At 41.3% G+C, this 15,062-nt stretch overlaps 1 protein-coding gene across 4 annotated transcripts in view; it reads right to left on the bottom strand.

Annotated features, from left to right (window-relative positions):
• Positions 1–618: 618 nt before the first annotated feature.
• ZFR (zinc finger RNA binding protein) overlaps positions 619–15,062 on the bottom strand; it is an 85,781-nt gene continuing 71,337 nt past the window's right edge. For 3 of the 4 annotated variants that reach the window (XM_077462899.1, XM_077462900.1, XM_077462901.1), the window contains 5 exons: positions 12,326–12,423; positions 11,368–11,463; positions 7,396–7,507; positions 6,507–6,604; positions 619–5,175 (listed from right to left, as the gene is read on the bottom strand). In XM_077462899.1, the coding sequence (XP_077319025.1) occupies positions 4,996–5,175; positions 6,507–6,604; positions 7,396–7,507; positions 11,368–11,463; positions 12,326–12,423 (584 nt within the window). In that variant the 3' untranslated portion in view covers positions 619–4,995. Of the gene's footprint in view, positions 5,176–6,506; positions 6,605–7,395; positions 7,508–11,367; positions 11,464–12,325; positions 12,424–15,062 lie in introns of those variants that run through there. The other variant, XM_077462902.1, reaches the window with a different exon arrangement.

Here is a 15,062-nt window from a genome sequence, read left to right as displayed (position 1 = left end):
TGATGGCAGTCTCAGCATGGGCTCCTGGCAGACCATGCCTCAACGCGTTTCCCTCCACCCCTCAGAGCTTAATCACAGGGAACCCCCATGATTAAGCTGAGGGGCAGAATGGAATACATTGGGGGCGTGGCCTGGCAGGAACCTAGGCTGAGACTGGCATTCATTCCAATAACAGTGGGTCTACATTGATGTGTGGCTTCATGGGATCCATCCTTTGGCCAAGAAAAAGTTCACACTATAGTGAACGTGTGCTTTGAACAAAGAGGAACATGTAATATAGTGCAGTGAGCTCTTAGGCCCCTGGTGCTGTCACACGAGGGCAAGGAGAGAGCGCTCAGCCCTGTGTAAGCTCCAGACTAAGCTCACAGTTTCTTCACTGCACTCTCCAGAACAGGGGAGTAAAGAAAAAGGTTAATAGGGGCTGCTGTGGACAGAGGCATGTACAGTTTATTGCAAGCTGGGCAATTAAAATCTCAGTCACAATTTCCACTGCAGATTACTGTGCTTTAAAATGTCCAACACCGTGATCTTACCTCATGTGATAGAATCCTTACTGCTCTAGCATTGCATTTTACAATTTAGGCCAGATTGTCATATTTAATACACAAGAAAAATCAGTTTAAGATTGTCCACTTTCAGGTTTATTTCACTGCAGTGTTGACAACAAATGATTTTAGTGCCAGTTTACATGAACAGTATGATGCAAATTATAGTACATAAGTATCATCAGCTTCTCACATGACACATGAAGGCAGGCCAGACCAAACCAATTCAGCACACTCTTCTTATACTAATACATGGTGGGGCATATTGAAGGGTGCAAGTCACTCTGAAGGCTCTCCTGAACTGCTGTTGGACCAGATAAGAGTACTGCTGACCAGACAACTAATGTCATTTTGTTGTAGTCTTTGAATGGATTTACCTATAAAGCCTCATGTGCACACTGGACATTTTTAAAGCTGCTTCTATGGGCATCTGTCTCCCCCTCCCTTACCTAATCTCCCCCTGCGTGTTAGCCTATGTATTCATGCACACAAACTTTTAGAGGTAGGGAAAAAAAAAAAAAAACCTTCAGTGTTTTGGCAGAAAAAAAAAACACTTAACACTTCTAAACATGCCATAATGCTAGGACGATTTAGAACTTGAGCGTTAATTCATTTCAATGGCCAGAATAAATTATCTATTCTGGCCAATGTAACAAATTAAATGCCAAACACACCTAAATGTGTTGCACACTTGCAAGCATCAGGAGTTTTTTCTGCCAAAACACTGCCGACAGGAGGAAATGTTTCTAAGGTGAGTTAAGAAAACATCCGGTGTGCATGAGGTCTTATTATTAAATAAATTGTACTCTGCAATATATTCCAACTGTACAGCTACATTAATGAACAAAGCATCAACGTTCCGAAAAAATAAAAATCAACTGTTTTAAACCATGTAAAACAGAATTATTCTGTTTAATATCTCTTTAAAAAAAAAAAAAAAAAAGTTTCAATTGTCCAAACTTTAGAATGTTCAGCAAATCAAGAAGGAAGAACAAGAACAAGGTAGCCTCTTAAATGATCAGATTATACATATCAGTTACATATATCAAATGCTGTTATGCTGTGTATAAGTTAATGCTTTTGCTCTGGGCTCCGTACACATCAGAATCGCCGCGATTCTCAAAATGCGCTTTAAAAATCGCACATCAGCATGTTCAGGTGCCATTCATAAAAAAAAAAAAAAAAAAGTCCTAAAAATAGAATGCAATTCCACAGCAACAAATCGTGCAAACCAACTCGCCCAAAAGAAGTACCAGAATTTTTTCTGGGGGATGCGTTGCATGATTGCAGGACAGCACTGCTTTTAGGTGACACTGAAATGAACGGCAGTTAAACACGCTGATGTTCGACTTTAACAGCACGTTTTGAAATCGTGGGCAGAATCACGGCATTTCCAAGCACCGATGTGTGAACAGAGCCTCAGGTCAAAGTCAGTCTTGTCAGCATCATCAGCAAAAGAGAGCAAACGCACAGATTAGGAGACTCCCCTTCAGACTGCTTTCATCAAGTGCAAATTCCTATGAACGTAGGAATACAAAAATACTTGGCAGGGCATGACAAGACTTCCATGTGCGACTTTCAAGAAGAATGTTAAAAATTTGAATCAAATGTAGAAGTGTATAGGGTCTTACATGATAAAATGTAAATCTCCAATTCGGAGGATCAATCTATTTTAGGAGTAACTGCACTACTGAATTATAATTAGACAAAGCTCCTAAGGGACAAATTCAGCCAAAAAAATAAAAATAAAAACACTTCCCTTGTCAGAGGGCACAGTACAGCATAAAATTACTATTTTTGATTGCTCTAAAACAGTGGTTTCCAAACTGCAGCACTATGCTTGCCTTTATCTGGCCCCTGGGGCCCTTTTCCTCCCACTAACAGTGCGGCATAATTCCTCCCACTGACAGCAACAATGGGGCATAATTCCTGTTATTGATACCAATAGGACACTATTCCTCCCACTGACACCAATGATGAGGCATTATTCCCCCCACTGAGACAAATGATGAGCCATTATTCCCCCCCACTGACACCAATGATGGGGCACCATTCCTCCCACTGACACCAATAATGGGGCACAATTCTTCCCCCCTAATGCCAAAGATGCACGGTTTACTCCCACTGGTGAAAGGACAGTTTCTATTCGCACTGGCCACAGTCCAGCCCCCCTAAACTCTGAAGGAAAGTAAACTGGCCCTTTGTTTAGAAAGTTGAGACTCCCGATTTATAACAAGATTGAGCAGCTAACACGCAACTCGTTACAGTTATAGTAACTGCCTATAATCAATTACTACCACATAATAGATTCTAGATGTTAGCAGGTAACAAAAACCTGATGCAGTAAGGTTTGATCTCAGCATATATGCTGCTATATAGCATACTAAAGCGGACCATACACTGTTAAGGTTTTTCATTCAGCCCCCCACCCCCAAATGAGATTTCCTCTATGAACACAAATCGGGTGGATGAAAGAATCCCTTATGGGGGAAATTGTTTTCTGACAGCAGTACCTGCCACTTACAGAATACTCTGACCAGCAGCTGCAGATGAGTGACAGAAAGATTTCCCAACATATATTTCGATTAAACAATTTCTATCAAGTGGTGGAGCTCACATATGCTTTGAAATTAAACTGGTCCTTGCTGGACCGGCCAAATTTTCGATCAGTGTATAGCCAGCTTAACTATATAGCCAAAAATCAGGACACCTATCACACCTACCTTTGGAGGCTAAAAGAATTTGGATACCCCTCCAAATTGAGTTCAGGTGTTTCCAGTGAAGGTTACTGCTAATACTACACCATACAAAAGACATTTTAAACAACTGTGCACTTCCAACTTTTTGGCAACAGTTTGAAGGAAGGCTCTTTTCTGTTCCAGCAAGACTGTGCCCTTGTATGCAAAATCAACTCAAAACAGATGAATTGACCAGTTTGGTGTGAAGGAACTTAACACTTTCGGGATGAATTGGAAGGCTGACTTCAAGCCAGGTCCTTCTTGCCCATCATCAGTAAATTGACCTCACAATTGCTCTTTTGGTTGAATGTGCACCAATTTTCACAGACACACTCCTAAATATTGTGGTAATGCCTCTTACAAGAGTGGAGGCTGTTATAAGCACAAAGGGAAACTCATGTCCATGGCTTTGGAATGGGATGTCCAACAGGCTCATATAGGCATGATGATCAGGTATACACTTCTGGCCATATAGTGTACAACAGATATGGAGGGGGCGGGGGGTTTGAGCAGCAACCAATCACAGATTACAAAAAATGTGCCTGGAAAAATTCTACTGGGGAGTTAGCACTTAAATTTTTTTTTTTAAAAAAGGAGTACAGAAATGCAGTAACCAGTGATGAAATGTACAAACCTACAACCAATGATGGAACTTGATTTATTTTTAGGTGGAATTATCTTTCCAATGTTCCCACAAGCCACAGAGTTACAAATGACTTGCGATATGTTGCCCCTCATGCCATAGAAGGCTTAAACACTGAACTTTATCCTTCATTCACATTAGCCTTGTTGCACATCAACACCTGAAGAAAATTTTCAAAGAGGCAAAAATACCTATTACTATAAAAGCCATTCTATTTAAAAAAAAAAAAAAAAGAATAAAATTTGAGAAAAAATAAAATAAAAAGCATTCATGCAGCACTGGCGGTGTCTGTGTGTGAAAGACCGTAACAAAGGAATATATTAGCTTTACTCTGTCCTTAGCACAACTAAGAGCAAACAAATAGACAGGAAGCTGCCTTAGTTACAACTATATAAACCATTGACACTAATGCCACGAGATTTCCAGAAACGTTTACTTCTGACTGCTGTAATTGGAAAACGAAACAAAAAAAAAAAAAAAGTGTTTTAGTTTTCACACAATACGTACATGTGTATCGATTTACAGAGACAAGAACTGAAAAGAATTAGTGAAGGCTCATGCCATATCTAATAAAGTAACTTACAACTAAAGTAAGCGGTCCCTTTTCCCCTGCCGCCTTTTGTTATTTAGGTTTTATTTTAATAAAACTTAAAAACACAAAACCAAAGCACAACTGAAAATTAAATACTACAACTACAAGATAAAAAGACACTGCACAGGGAGTGAGCGGGCATCCCAGTTGCCCTAAAAAACTTAACTAAAAATACCTATCCAGATCATAAGGAGACGGCACGTCTAAAGACATGCATGGCCCTTACTGAACAGTAAATTGTGTTGGTGGTTATATCCATCTGGCCAGGGGAAAATGGCTTCTAAATTTTAACAGCTATACAAATATTTAACCTATTAACAACCCCAGAGGTTCTACATCAGTGCGAAGCAAGGGTAACAATGCGACAGGACATGTAACCCTGCCGCAGACATGATGGAAGACCTCTATTAGTGGAAATGTATTTTTTGTGGGAAACGGAGCACGAGCTGTGCATGGGTTGGCATCTGTGTGCCCTTTTTAGAAGTTATCATAGTCTTTTTTGTCCTTCTTTCCTTCGGCTTCGAAACTGTCCACACCATCGCTGTCTCGCCTTCTCTTGCGGTTATTGTGAATGTTAAAGCGCTGGTTCATCTGGGACAGAGGATCCATACCGAGGACTTTGTGGATCTGTCTAAATGCAAGGAGCCTCAGTGCAAACTGGCAAGGAAGAAGAGTAAAACAAAAACAAAAAAAACGTAAAAAACCGTGTTAACGATAGGAAGTAAAATTACTTTGCAAATAAATTTTCCGACAAGCTAGGGCATGTTTGGTTACAGAACTCTTGTTAGCATTAATACCTAACCAATCCTATCCCTGGGCTGGTTAGGCTCTTACTCTTGGAAAAGATGTACAGTAGGAGGACCTCATTGGCAACAAAATGTTCCCTTTATACTCGTCACCACTTCAAAGTCCCGCCCCCTCTCCCAAAAATTTTTTTTAAAAATTAAAAAAAAGTCCTACTTTCTAGGTTATAATTTTGGTTTTGAGAATTTGGCATTACACTGTACACATTTCAAAAAAATACTAGTCCATAAAATTCATAATCACAATAACAATCCCTTCTATATTCTTTGCCTTTGAGCTTCTCCTTTGACAGAATCATGATTTTTGGGAGTTACTATGGCTGAGCTCAGTTGTCACTTCCACTGTTAAGGAAGCACCCTTGAGAGAGGGGCACGTCGTCATCTAGAGAACTACATATAGATACATAGTAGGTGAGGTCGAAAAAAGACACAAGTCCAACCTATGTGTGTGCTATGTCAGTAATAAGTAACTCCCACCCAGTTTCCCTATTCAACACCCCTTCCCCTTTTCAGGTGACCCGACACGCAGCATTCTTGGTTGCTAGGACGCAGGTTGTTTTTGCTGTCTAGCATCCTTTGTTTTCAGAATGGCTACTGCCACCTAGAAGGTCCTTGGCTACTAAGATGTGGGTAGGGTCTTCCACCTAGCATTGTCGAGGGATGATAGGTCACAGCCCAGCTGCACAATATCACTGGATATGGTACAAGGACAAGACAGGACAGTGACACGTACAAAAGAAACCAGGTGGTCTCTTTAGTAAGCACATTTTAAAGGGCCCATTCACACTATAATGCAGTACAGGAAAGCAGTGTTACCATGCGGCTTCCCACACCACATTCTGAACACAATGCCCATTGCACTCTGCTGCAGGGATCAGTTCAAGTTAAGGAAACCGCAAACACAGGTCATAAAACGCATTGCGTTTGTCTGCATGTGGTACAAAAGTACCATGCAAAGCAGTTGGCGCACATTCAAAAAGGTAGTGCAGCATGTGCGATGCGATTTTCAGCCCTTTAAAAATGAATAGGGCTGAAGTCACATTGCACAGAACTGCACAGCGTTCCTGTGCACTTCACATGCAGTGCCTTCTGTGAATGGGCCCTTAGACTCTTCCTTCAAGTTTCCATGTACGATTAATCAAATGACCGTGTGTGACATGCTCCCTTTATGATTAAGCCCGTTACCTGTGCACTGGAAGTTATATCCTCCCGCTGCTGTTCATTCATTGTAGCCAGAGTGTCATATGGATCCTTTTCACAAGGGTCAAGTAAGCCTGGACCACCTGTCAGAGAAGAGGACAGAAAATGTTAGAACGTGTGCAACGGTACTTTAAGCTCTGAAGTCATTCTTCAGACTGTCACACTAAACCGTGTCATACAATTAACAGAAAACTGAAAGTGACATTTTATACATTTATAATGCTCCCACTGACAGCTGGGATACAGCAGATGGCTCTGCACAATGTGGCACACTAAAATATGCATTTGTTATTAGGGAACTAGACAATGAGATCTGACAAAATCATGATTAGCTATTACCAGGAATAAACCAATAAAACAGACATTTAGGACTGCATTTAGTATCAGTCTTTTTTTTTAATTTACTCAGCAAAAGGAATGAGTTGTGTCACCCTATCTTTTTGGCTGGACGAAGTGACAATATCATATGGTGCCACCTAAGACCCCTTTCACACTGGGGCGTTTTTCAGGCTTTTTTTGAGGCGCTTTAGCATTTAAAAAAAAAGCGCTTGAAAGAAGCCACAACTGCAATCCCAATGTAAAAGCCAGAGTGCTTTCACACCGAGATCCCTTTCACAATGGGGTGTTTTTCAGGCCGTTTAGCTTTTTAAAAAAAAAAGAAAAGAAAAAAAAAGAAAAGAAAAGAAAAGAAAAAAAAAAAAAAGGGCGTGTAAGCCGCCCAAGTAAATTAGTGAAACTACAACATCTCTGAAGACTGAAAAATGGCCTGAGGGGGGATATACATATTATAAATTATATATACAGGCTGGTATTGAAATTATTACAATCAACGTTTACACTTTATTCAAATAGCGCTGTTAAAATCTGAACTTACCCTTCAGAATGATACCAGATGATATGCACTCGAAAACTCTCCTTAAGGCATCTCCGGGACTCTGGGGACTAGAGGCACTGCTGATTGCCTTCTCCACCAACAGCTCCATTGCCTACGGAACGCAGATTTTAGGCATTTTAAAAATAGATGCACGTGTATGTATGCAGAAAATCACAGCCACAAAAAAGAAGAATTGGTAAATGTGAAGACCACTTTTTAAGTTATAGGAAGGGTTAGAGAACCTGTCACCAAAAATACGAGAATGAAAGCCATGAATTTTAATAGATACATTTTTATCATTAGATGTAGGAAAGATACTAGGTACCGTATATACTCGAGTATAAGCCGAGATTTTCAGCCTCTTTTTTGAGGCTGAAAGTGCCCCCCTCGGCTTATACTCGAGTCATCGCTGTCTGTCTGCCCGATCAGCGTGTCGAGCAGACAGACAGCGGCCATTCTAGGATTCAAAGGCCGCGCCTCCGTCTCCGCCTTCGCCTGTGATAGGCGGAACACTGAATTTCCCAGCAGTCTGTGTTCCGCCTATCACGGACGTCCTCTCATCCTCGTCCGTAGTATGAGGATGAGCGGACGTCCATGATAGGCGGACCACTGACTGCTGGGAAATTGAGTGTTCCGCCTATCACGGACATCCGATAGGCGGAACACTCAATTTCCCAGCAGTCAGTGGGAAATTGAGTGTTCCGCCTATCACCGACGGAGGCGCGGCTTTTGAATCCTAGAATGGCCACCGACGAAGAGCTGCGGGACGGGCCGGGACGCAGGCCGGGACGGGACGCAGGCCGGGACGGGACGCAGGCCGGGACGGGACACAGGCCGGGACGGGACACAGGCCGGACGGACACAGGCCGGACGGACACAGGCAGGCTGGACACAGGTAGGCTGCACGGACACACACACACACACACACACACACACACACACACACACACACACAGGGATGGATGGACACACACGGATGCATGGACACACACGGATGCATGGACACACACGGATGCATGGACACACACGGATGCATGGACACACACGGATGCATGGACACACACGGATGCATGGACACACACACACACACACGGATGCATGCACACACACAGGGATGGATGGACACACACACACACGGATGCATGGACACACACACACACGGATGCATGGACACACACACACACGGATGCATGGACACACACACACACGGATGCATGGACACACACACACACACACACGGATGCATGGACACACACACACACGGATGCATGGACACACACACACACGGATGCATGGACACACACAGGGATGGACGACACACAGGGATGGACAGGCATGTCTCACCCTCGGCTTATACACGAGTCAATAATTTTTTCCAGTTTTTTGGGGGTAAATTGGGGACCTCGGCTTATATTCGGGTCGGCCTATACTCGAGTATATACGGTACATGCATCTTCTGCATCCAGGCACTGATATCTTGGAAATTTACAGAGCATTCATAAAGTATACAAGACCTTCACTTTCTTCAGTTTGGTTTTGTTGCAACCCAATACTAGTTAAATAATTTTTTCCCTCATTAACCACTTGCCGACCACAAGACGTAAATATATGTTCTGGTTTGCAAGTGGTTTACCTCTGGTACCGTTTATTTTTTCTGCAGGCAGCTTTGTCCCGAAAAAAATTGGTCAGCACGGCTCATTGAGAGGGGTGTGTAACAGAGTGGGCAGTGTAAACACCCCCTTCCGCCGATGTTTTTTAGGCTGTTTCCGGCAGTTCACACAAGAATCCGATGGTGAGGCTGGCTGCTCCCCACATCACTTACGATCCAGGCTGGAATTTTTTTTTTTAATCTCCCTTAATTTTTTTTTTTTTTTAAAGCAAGTCTTGGAATTTAACCACTTTCAGACCGGACCATTTTGCTGGCTTAAGACCAGACCACTTATTGCGATTCGGCACTGTGTTGCTTTAACGGACAATTGCGCGGTCGTGCGATGTGGCTCCCAAACAAAATTGACGTCCTTTTTTTCCCACAAATTGAGCTTTCTTTTGGTGGTATTTGATCACCCCTGCGGTTTTTATTTTTTTTCGCTATAAACAAATATAAAGCGACAATTTTGAAAAAAAAAAAAGCATTATTTTTTACTTTTGGTTATAATAAATATCCCCCAAAAATATATATAAAAAAGCTTTTTCCCTCAGTTTAGGCCGATACGTATTCTTCTACATATTTTTGGTATAAAAAAAAAAAAAAAAAAAGAAAAAAAAATCCCAATAGGCGATTGATTGGTTTGCACAAAAGTTATAGCGTTTACAAAATAGGGGATAGTTTTATGGCATTTTTATTAATTTTTTTTTTACTGGTGGCGATCAGTGATTTTTATTGTGACTGCGACATTATGGCAGACACATCGGACATTTTTGTGACCATTGTCATTTATACAGCAATCAGTGCTATACAAATGCACAGATTCCTGTGTAAATGACACTGGCAGTGAAGGGGTTAACCAGGGGGTGGCAGTGTATGGGGTTAAGTGTTCCTAGGGGCGTTACTAACTGTTGGGGGCTGGGCTTTGTGTTAGTGAACACTGATCTCTGCTCCAATCACAGAGCAGAGATCAGTGTCACTTGTTGCTAGGCAGGATGGGGAGATGCTGTTTACAACGGCATCTCGCCGTTCAGCCTCCCTGTGAGACGATCACGGGTATCCCTGTGGCAATCGGGACACGCGACCGGCACGCGAGCGATGGCAGGGCGGCATATAGAAATGGACGTACCTGTATGCCAATATGCCTGCCCGTGACATCCTGCCGATGTACATCGGGGTGCGCCGGTCGGGAAGTGGTTAAGGGACAGTTTTTAAAAGTGTTTTTTTTTTTTTTTTTAGCGCCTTATCCCTCCATTCCCACACGCAGAAGCAAACGCATAATGTAACTCACACCCGCATATATAAAAACAGTATTCGAGCCACATATGTTGGCCGTCACCATGATTACAGCGAGTGCAAGAATTCTAGTGCAAGACCTCCTCTGTAACTCTAAACAGGTAACCTGTAAAGGCTGCTGTGCGGTATCTGTATTCCTCCAGACATAACGTTTAGCATCCAGGCCAAACCATTCAATCTTGGTTTCATTGGACCAGAAAATATTGTTCCTCACAAGCGGCTTTTACGCATTTTGCACCGAGAGGCTTGATTCTAGCCACTCTGCCATGAAGCCCAGATTGTTAAAGGGATGCAGTGATGGTTGTCCTTCTGGAACTTTGTCCCATCTGCACACAAGAGCTCTAGAGCTCAGTCAGAGTGACCATTTTGTTCTTGGTCACCTCTCTTACTAAAGACCTTCTCCCCCCCGATTGATCAGTTTGGCCAAAAAGGGTCCTGGTTGTGCGAAAAGTCTTTATTTTTAGAATTAAGTCCCCTGTGCTCTTAGGAACCTGCAGTGCAACAGAAATGTGTTTTTCAGCCTTTCCCAGATCTCTGCCTTGAAATAATTCTGTCTCTGAGCTCTGCAGCCAGTTTCTCATGGCTTTTTCTCAGATACAGTATGCATGGTCACCTGTGATGCCTTTTGAAAGGTTGGTACCTATCCAACACAATTCCAATCAATTTAATATACCATGGATGGGCTCCAATCAAGGTGAAGAAACATTTCAATGATCAATAGAAATTGGAGGCACCTGAGCTAAATTTCAAGGGTTGTTGCAAAGGGTTTGAAGACTTATGCCAATGTCATAGTTCACTTTTTTCCCCCTTTTTTCATACATTTGAAAACATTTCTAAAATTCTGTTCTCACTTTGTCACTGCGGAGTGAAGATTAATGAGGGAAAAAAAATTCACGCAAACGGCTGCAACATAACAAAATTGAAGACGTGAAGGGGGTACTTTAGTAATGCATTGCAGAAGGCCAGACCACGTTTACTCTGTATCTTGTTTTCAAGTTAAAAGCTTACAAAACTGAATTTGGAGTACATACCCAGCTTGGAAAGTCAGACCACGTTGGCACACGCTGGCACAGGTCACGCAGGATACGGATGATGATGACACAGGACTGCAAACCATTGGCTCTAGCCTTGCATACAAGAACAGCAACAAGTTAACATCATCATACAGTCAGCAGGCGAAAGACTAAAATACCACTTTTGGAAGCACTGCGCCCACCAATTTGTGGCATTTTAGACATTTAAAAGAAAAACCCCCAAAAAAAGAAAAAAAAAAAAAAAAAATACATTTTGTAATTTTGTTAACTTTGACTTGCAAGCCTTGTAGATAAAAAGGAATTGAATCACATTTACATTGGAAAACAACAAAGTTCTAGCTAGAAAAAAAAACAAAACACAAATTAACCAAAAAAACAAAACAAAAAATAAATAAAAATAAATGAAAAAAAAAACACAAGTAGGGACTGGAAGGTGGCCAGAATCTGTTTGACGTTGTACTGTGGCTTTGTGGGAAAGCAAAGTCACAATGCCAAATGGGTTCTTGGTACCTTTCACTTCCTACGCTAAAAAATAAAATAAAAAATAGATAAAAAAAAAATTTAAAGCTAAACAGGAAGCAGTTTACACATTTCATCTGTTAAGCAAAGATACTCTGCAGCCTTATGGAAAAATACAGATTCACAACACAGTCTAGGATGGGAACACTGATAAAAAATGAGTCAGTCTTTAATTAATGACTACTCAATGACCAGAAAAATAAAAAAATTAAATGGAGCAAAACAAAATAAAACAAACAAAATTGGCAATAAAACAGCTGGATGTAAGTCTTTATACATTTGAAATGTTCTTGTTCCATGCTTCTGGTCATTTAATAAATTTTTTTTTTTTTTGTTAAAGAGGAACAAAACAAGCGTGTAACTATACAACAAATTAAACAGTGATAGTGCTAATCTCTCATAAGGCTACAAGAAGAAAGTAAAATGATGTGCGAACCTGGAACCACTTAGCGTGGCGGAGAGCAGCCAGAGCGTCAAGGCATTTTTGCCTGTCCAAGACGTCCGGTGGGTCTTTCACCATACCCGAGGTTACATCTAAAATGGATTGAATTGGCAAAAGTGCAGTGAGGGACGGGTGTTTGACCAGGTGAGCAAGACAAATCCTTCTATACAGCTACAGTGTCACACAAGCCATTCCCATGACAAGTACCAATGTTGTCTGACAACGTAACAAGCCCCATACATGATGCTTGATTGACAGCAAATGACATTTAAAACATGTTACCACACCAGATTTCCTGTTGCCGCTGAAGTGTCCTTTACTGCAACAGCTAATTATTTGTAAAATGTAATATCATTAAGGAGGAGGGTAGGGGAGGTAGACTATATCTGGTTGTTCCAACCACAAATATTTTAGGGGCGATTTGAAAATGCCGCTTTAAGGCCTGGGTGCCTCCAATGTTTTCTCGATTATGGAAACTATAGCAGATTAGCTTTTGGAAAAGTGTGAGCGATCAATCAGTCCAGTCGAACTTCACTGACAAACTCACCCATAATATAAGCTCCATAACGTGAAAAAAAGACCAACAGTGTAGGATGCAGGGACACCCTTTCAAGGCACCCTTAAAATGTAACTATGGGGGGCTCGAGAGAACAAAAAAAAAAAACACACACAAAAAAAAAAAAAAAAAAAAAAAAAAAAGGAACAGAGCCCACCTTTCGTAACCTCCTCTTTGGTAAAAATACATGTACTTTTATTTTTTATATTCAAGACTACAGGCGCAGGTTTTGTCCAAAATTGGTTAATCCTACATGCAGCGACCATGGCTAGTTGAACAAGTTTCCCACTACATTGTGTGATTAAGGAAGGATGGTTGGCCACAATGCACTAGCAAACTAGCTCACAAGACAGAAGGGATGCAGAAATCCACTGCAGCAAACTTACACTAACTTAAGTACATGAAAAAGGCATGCCAACTAGTCACGTACCAGCAGTCCTGGCTGCTAGATATGACTATCAGAGGTGACTACTGTATTTGGCCAGGCAAACCTATGGTGAAGTCTCAAATGCTCTCACTGCACAAAAGGTATTGACCAAATACCTGGATGTAGCCATCAGAAGATGTAAGAGATCAGATTGATGCTAATCAGGACTTGGTGAACACAATATACGTTCACTAAATTTATTAGAGGATCATGAGTAGAAGAGATGTAAATATAGCTTAAAAAGTAATTTCACCCAAAATGGATACTTCAGTTTCACAGATGTTCAAGAACTGCAGCACCCACTGCATTCTTTTTTTTTTATCTTGGAAGCTCCAGAACAGAGAGAACCTTGCTGCAATTCTCTCCCGGTGCTACACTGTCCTTACCATAAAAGATAGCAGGAAAGTGAGCCCCAGATTACCTGGGCACTGGGTGCAAAAGACAAGAGCAGCCTGCAGATTAAATCAACGCCTCAGCATCTACCTAAAACTGAAATTCAAGTTTGGGTAAACGAACCCTTTAAGCTGCTTTCATAATTGCCCTGTACACGGGCAGGGAACAGTAGCTAATCTAACTAAACCCTTCCAAGCTATATGAACAGAACTCACCACAATGCACACACTATATTGGGGTGTGGATTTTTGCATCCAATTTGAATGGTTTTGGATCAACCCCTTAAGAGTCAAGTTCAAGAACACTTTAGCAGTGGAGAATCAAGGAAATCCAGCTGATAATATAGTTTGGCAAACTGCTTAAATGTTCTACCAATGTCTGCTAGAAAGGGGAATGCAAAATTTTTTTTTTTATAAAGAGGTCAACGCAAGATTTTTGAAAAAAAAAAAAAGTTGAGGCATGGACATGAAAAACAAATCTGTAGCTTTTCATAGGCTCTTTTTTGTTAATGTACTTAAACAAAAAAAAGAAAGGAATCCGGGGGGATTGTAGGGGTGCCCTGCATGCCATTTAAAAAAAATAAATAAGCAAATCTCACTGTTGATCACAAACTCAGAACTTCAAAAATAGTAGTTCACTGTTAAAACGTGCAGCTTTGAATTAGAAAGGAAAGCAGTCAATGTTTGCAAATCATCATTGGGTTGACATTTAAACAGGAAAATTTAAAGAGCGCCACCGGAGACCGATCCTTTGCCTTTATAAGCAGGGAGATTAGGGGACTCATGTTAAGCTACACTACTTGCCTCCTCTTTCTGCTGTTCTCAATCCCTTTCTGATAAGTCTGTTGGATTTTCTACTCAACTTTCCCAGCACAGTTGTTCGGGAAAGCCTAACAGAAAACATTAATAGCAGTGATCAGGCAGCAAGTAATGCTTGACATCAGTGCACCCCAATCGACCCGTTAACTGGATTTCCAAAATGCTCTTGAAATAAGAGGTTAATCAGTGAAAAGATTGCTGTGCCCACACTATTTCATGCTTAGCTTTGGGAGGAAAAAAAAAAGGATTTTCAGAAACTTATTAGCTGAGAAGGGTTAGCTGAGAAGGGTGGTATTTATAAGTCTCCGCCCATGAGGAACCAATTTACTAATGCTTAGTCAATTTCCTGCATCTTGCACTCAGAACTAACGTTTCCTTTGGCTTCAGTTACTTTATCCTGTAGGCAATAGCGAAAAACATGAGAAAATATGTAAAACCATCAGAGAAAAATAGTGTGAACACTGCATACATTTGAGAAGAAACGAGAAGGGAAGGAGTAAAGCAAATGCCTGCACTATGCAACCAAACCCCCCTCTG

This window comes from Lithobates pipiens, unplaced genomic scaffold (genome assembly GCF_037356315.1).
Source record: "Lithobates pipiens isolate NorthernLeopardFrog02 unplaced genomic scaffold, aLitPip1_a1.2 Scaffold_3, whole genome shotgun sequence".
NCBI classification, from domain to species: Eukaryota; Metazoa; Chordata; class Amphibia; order Anura; family Ranidae; genus Lithobates; species Lithobates pipiens.
The sequence above is the reverse complement of the archived record's forward strand: the minus strand, read 5'-3'. Positions and strand labels throughout refer to the sequence as shown.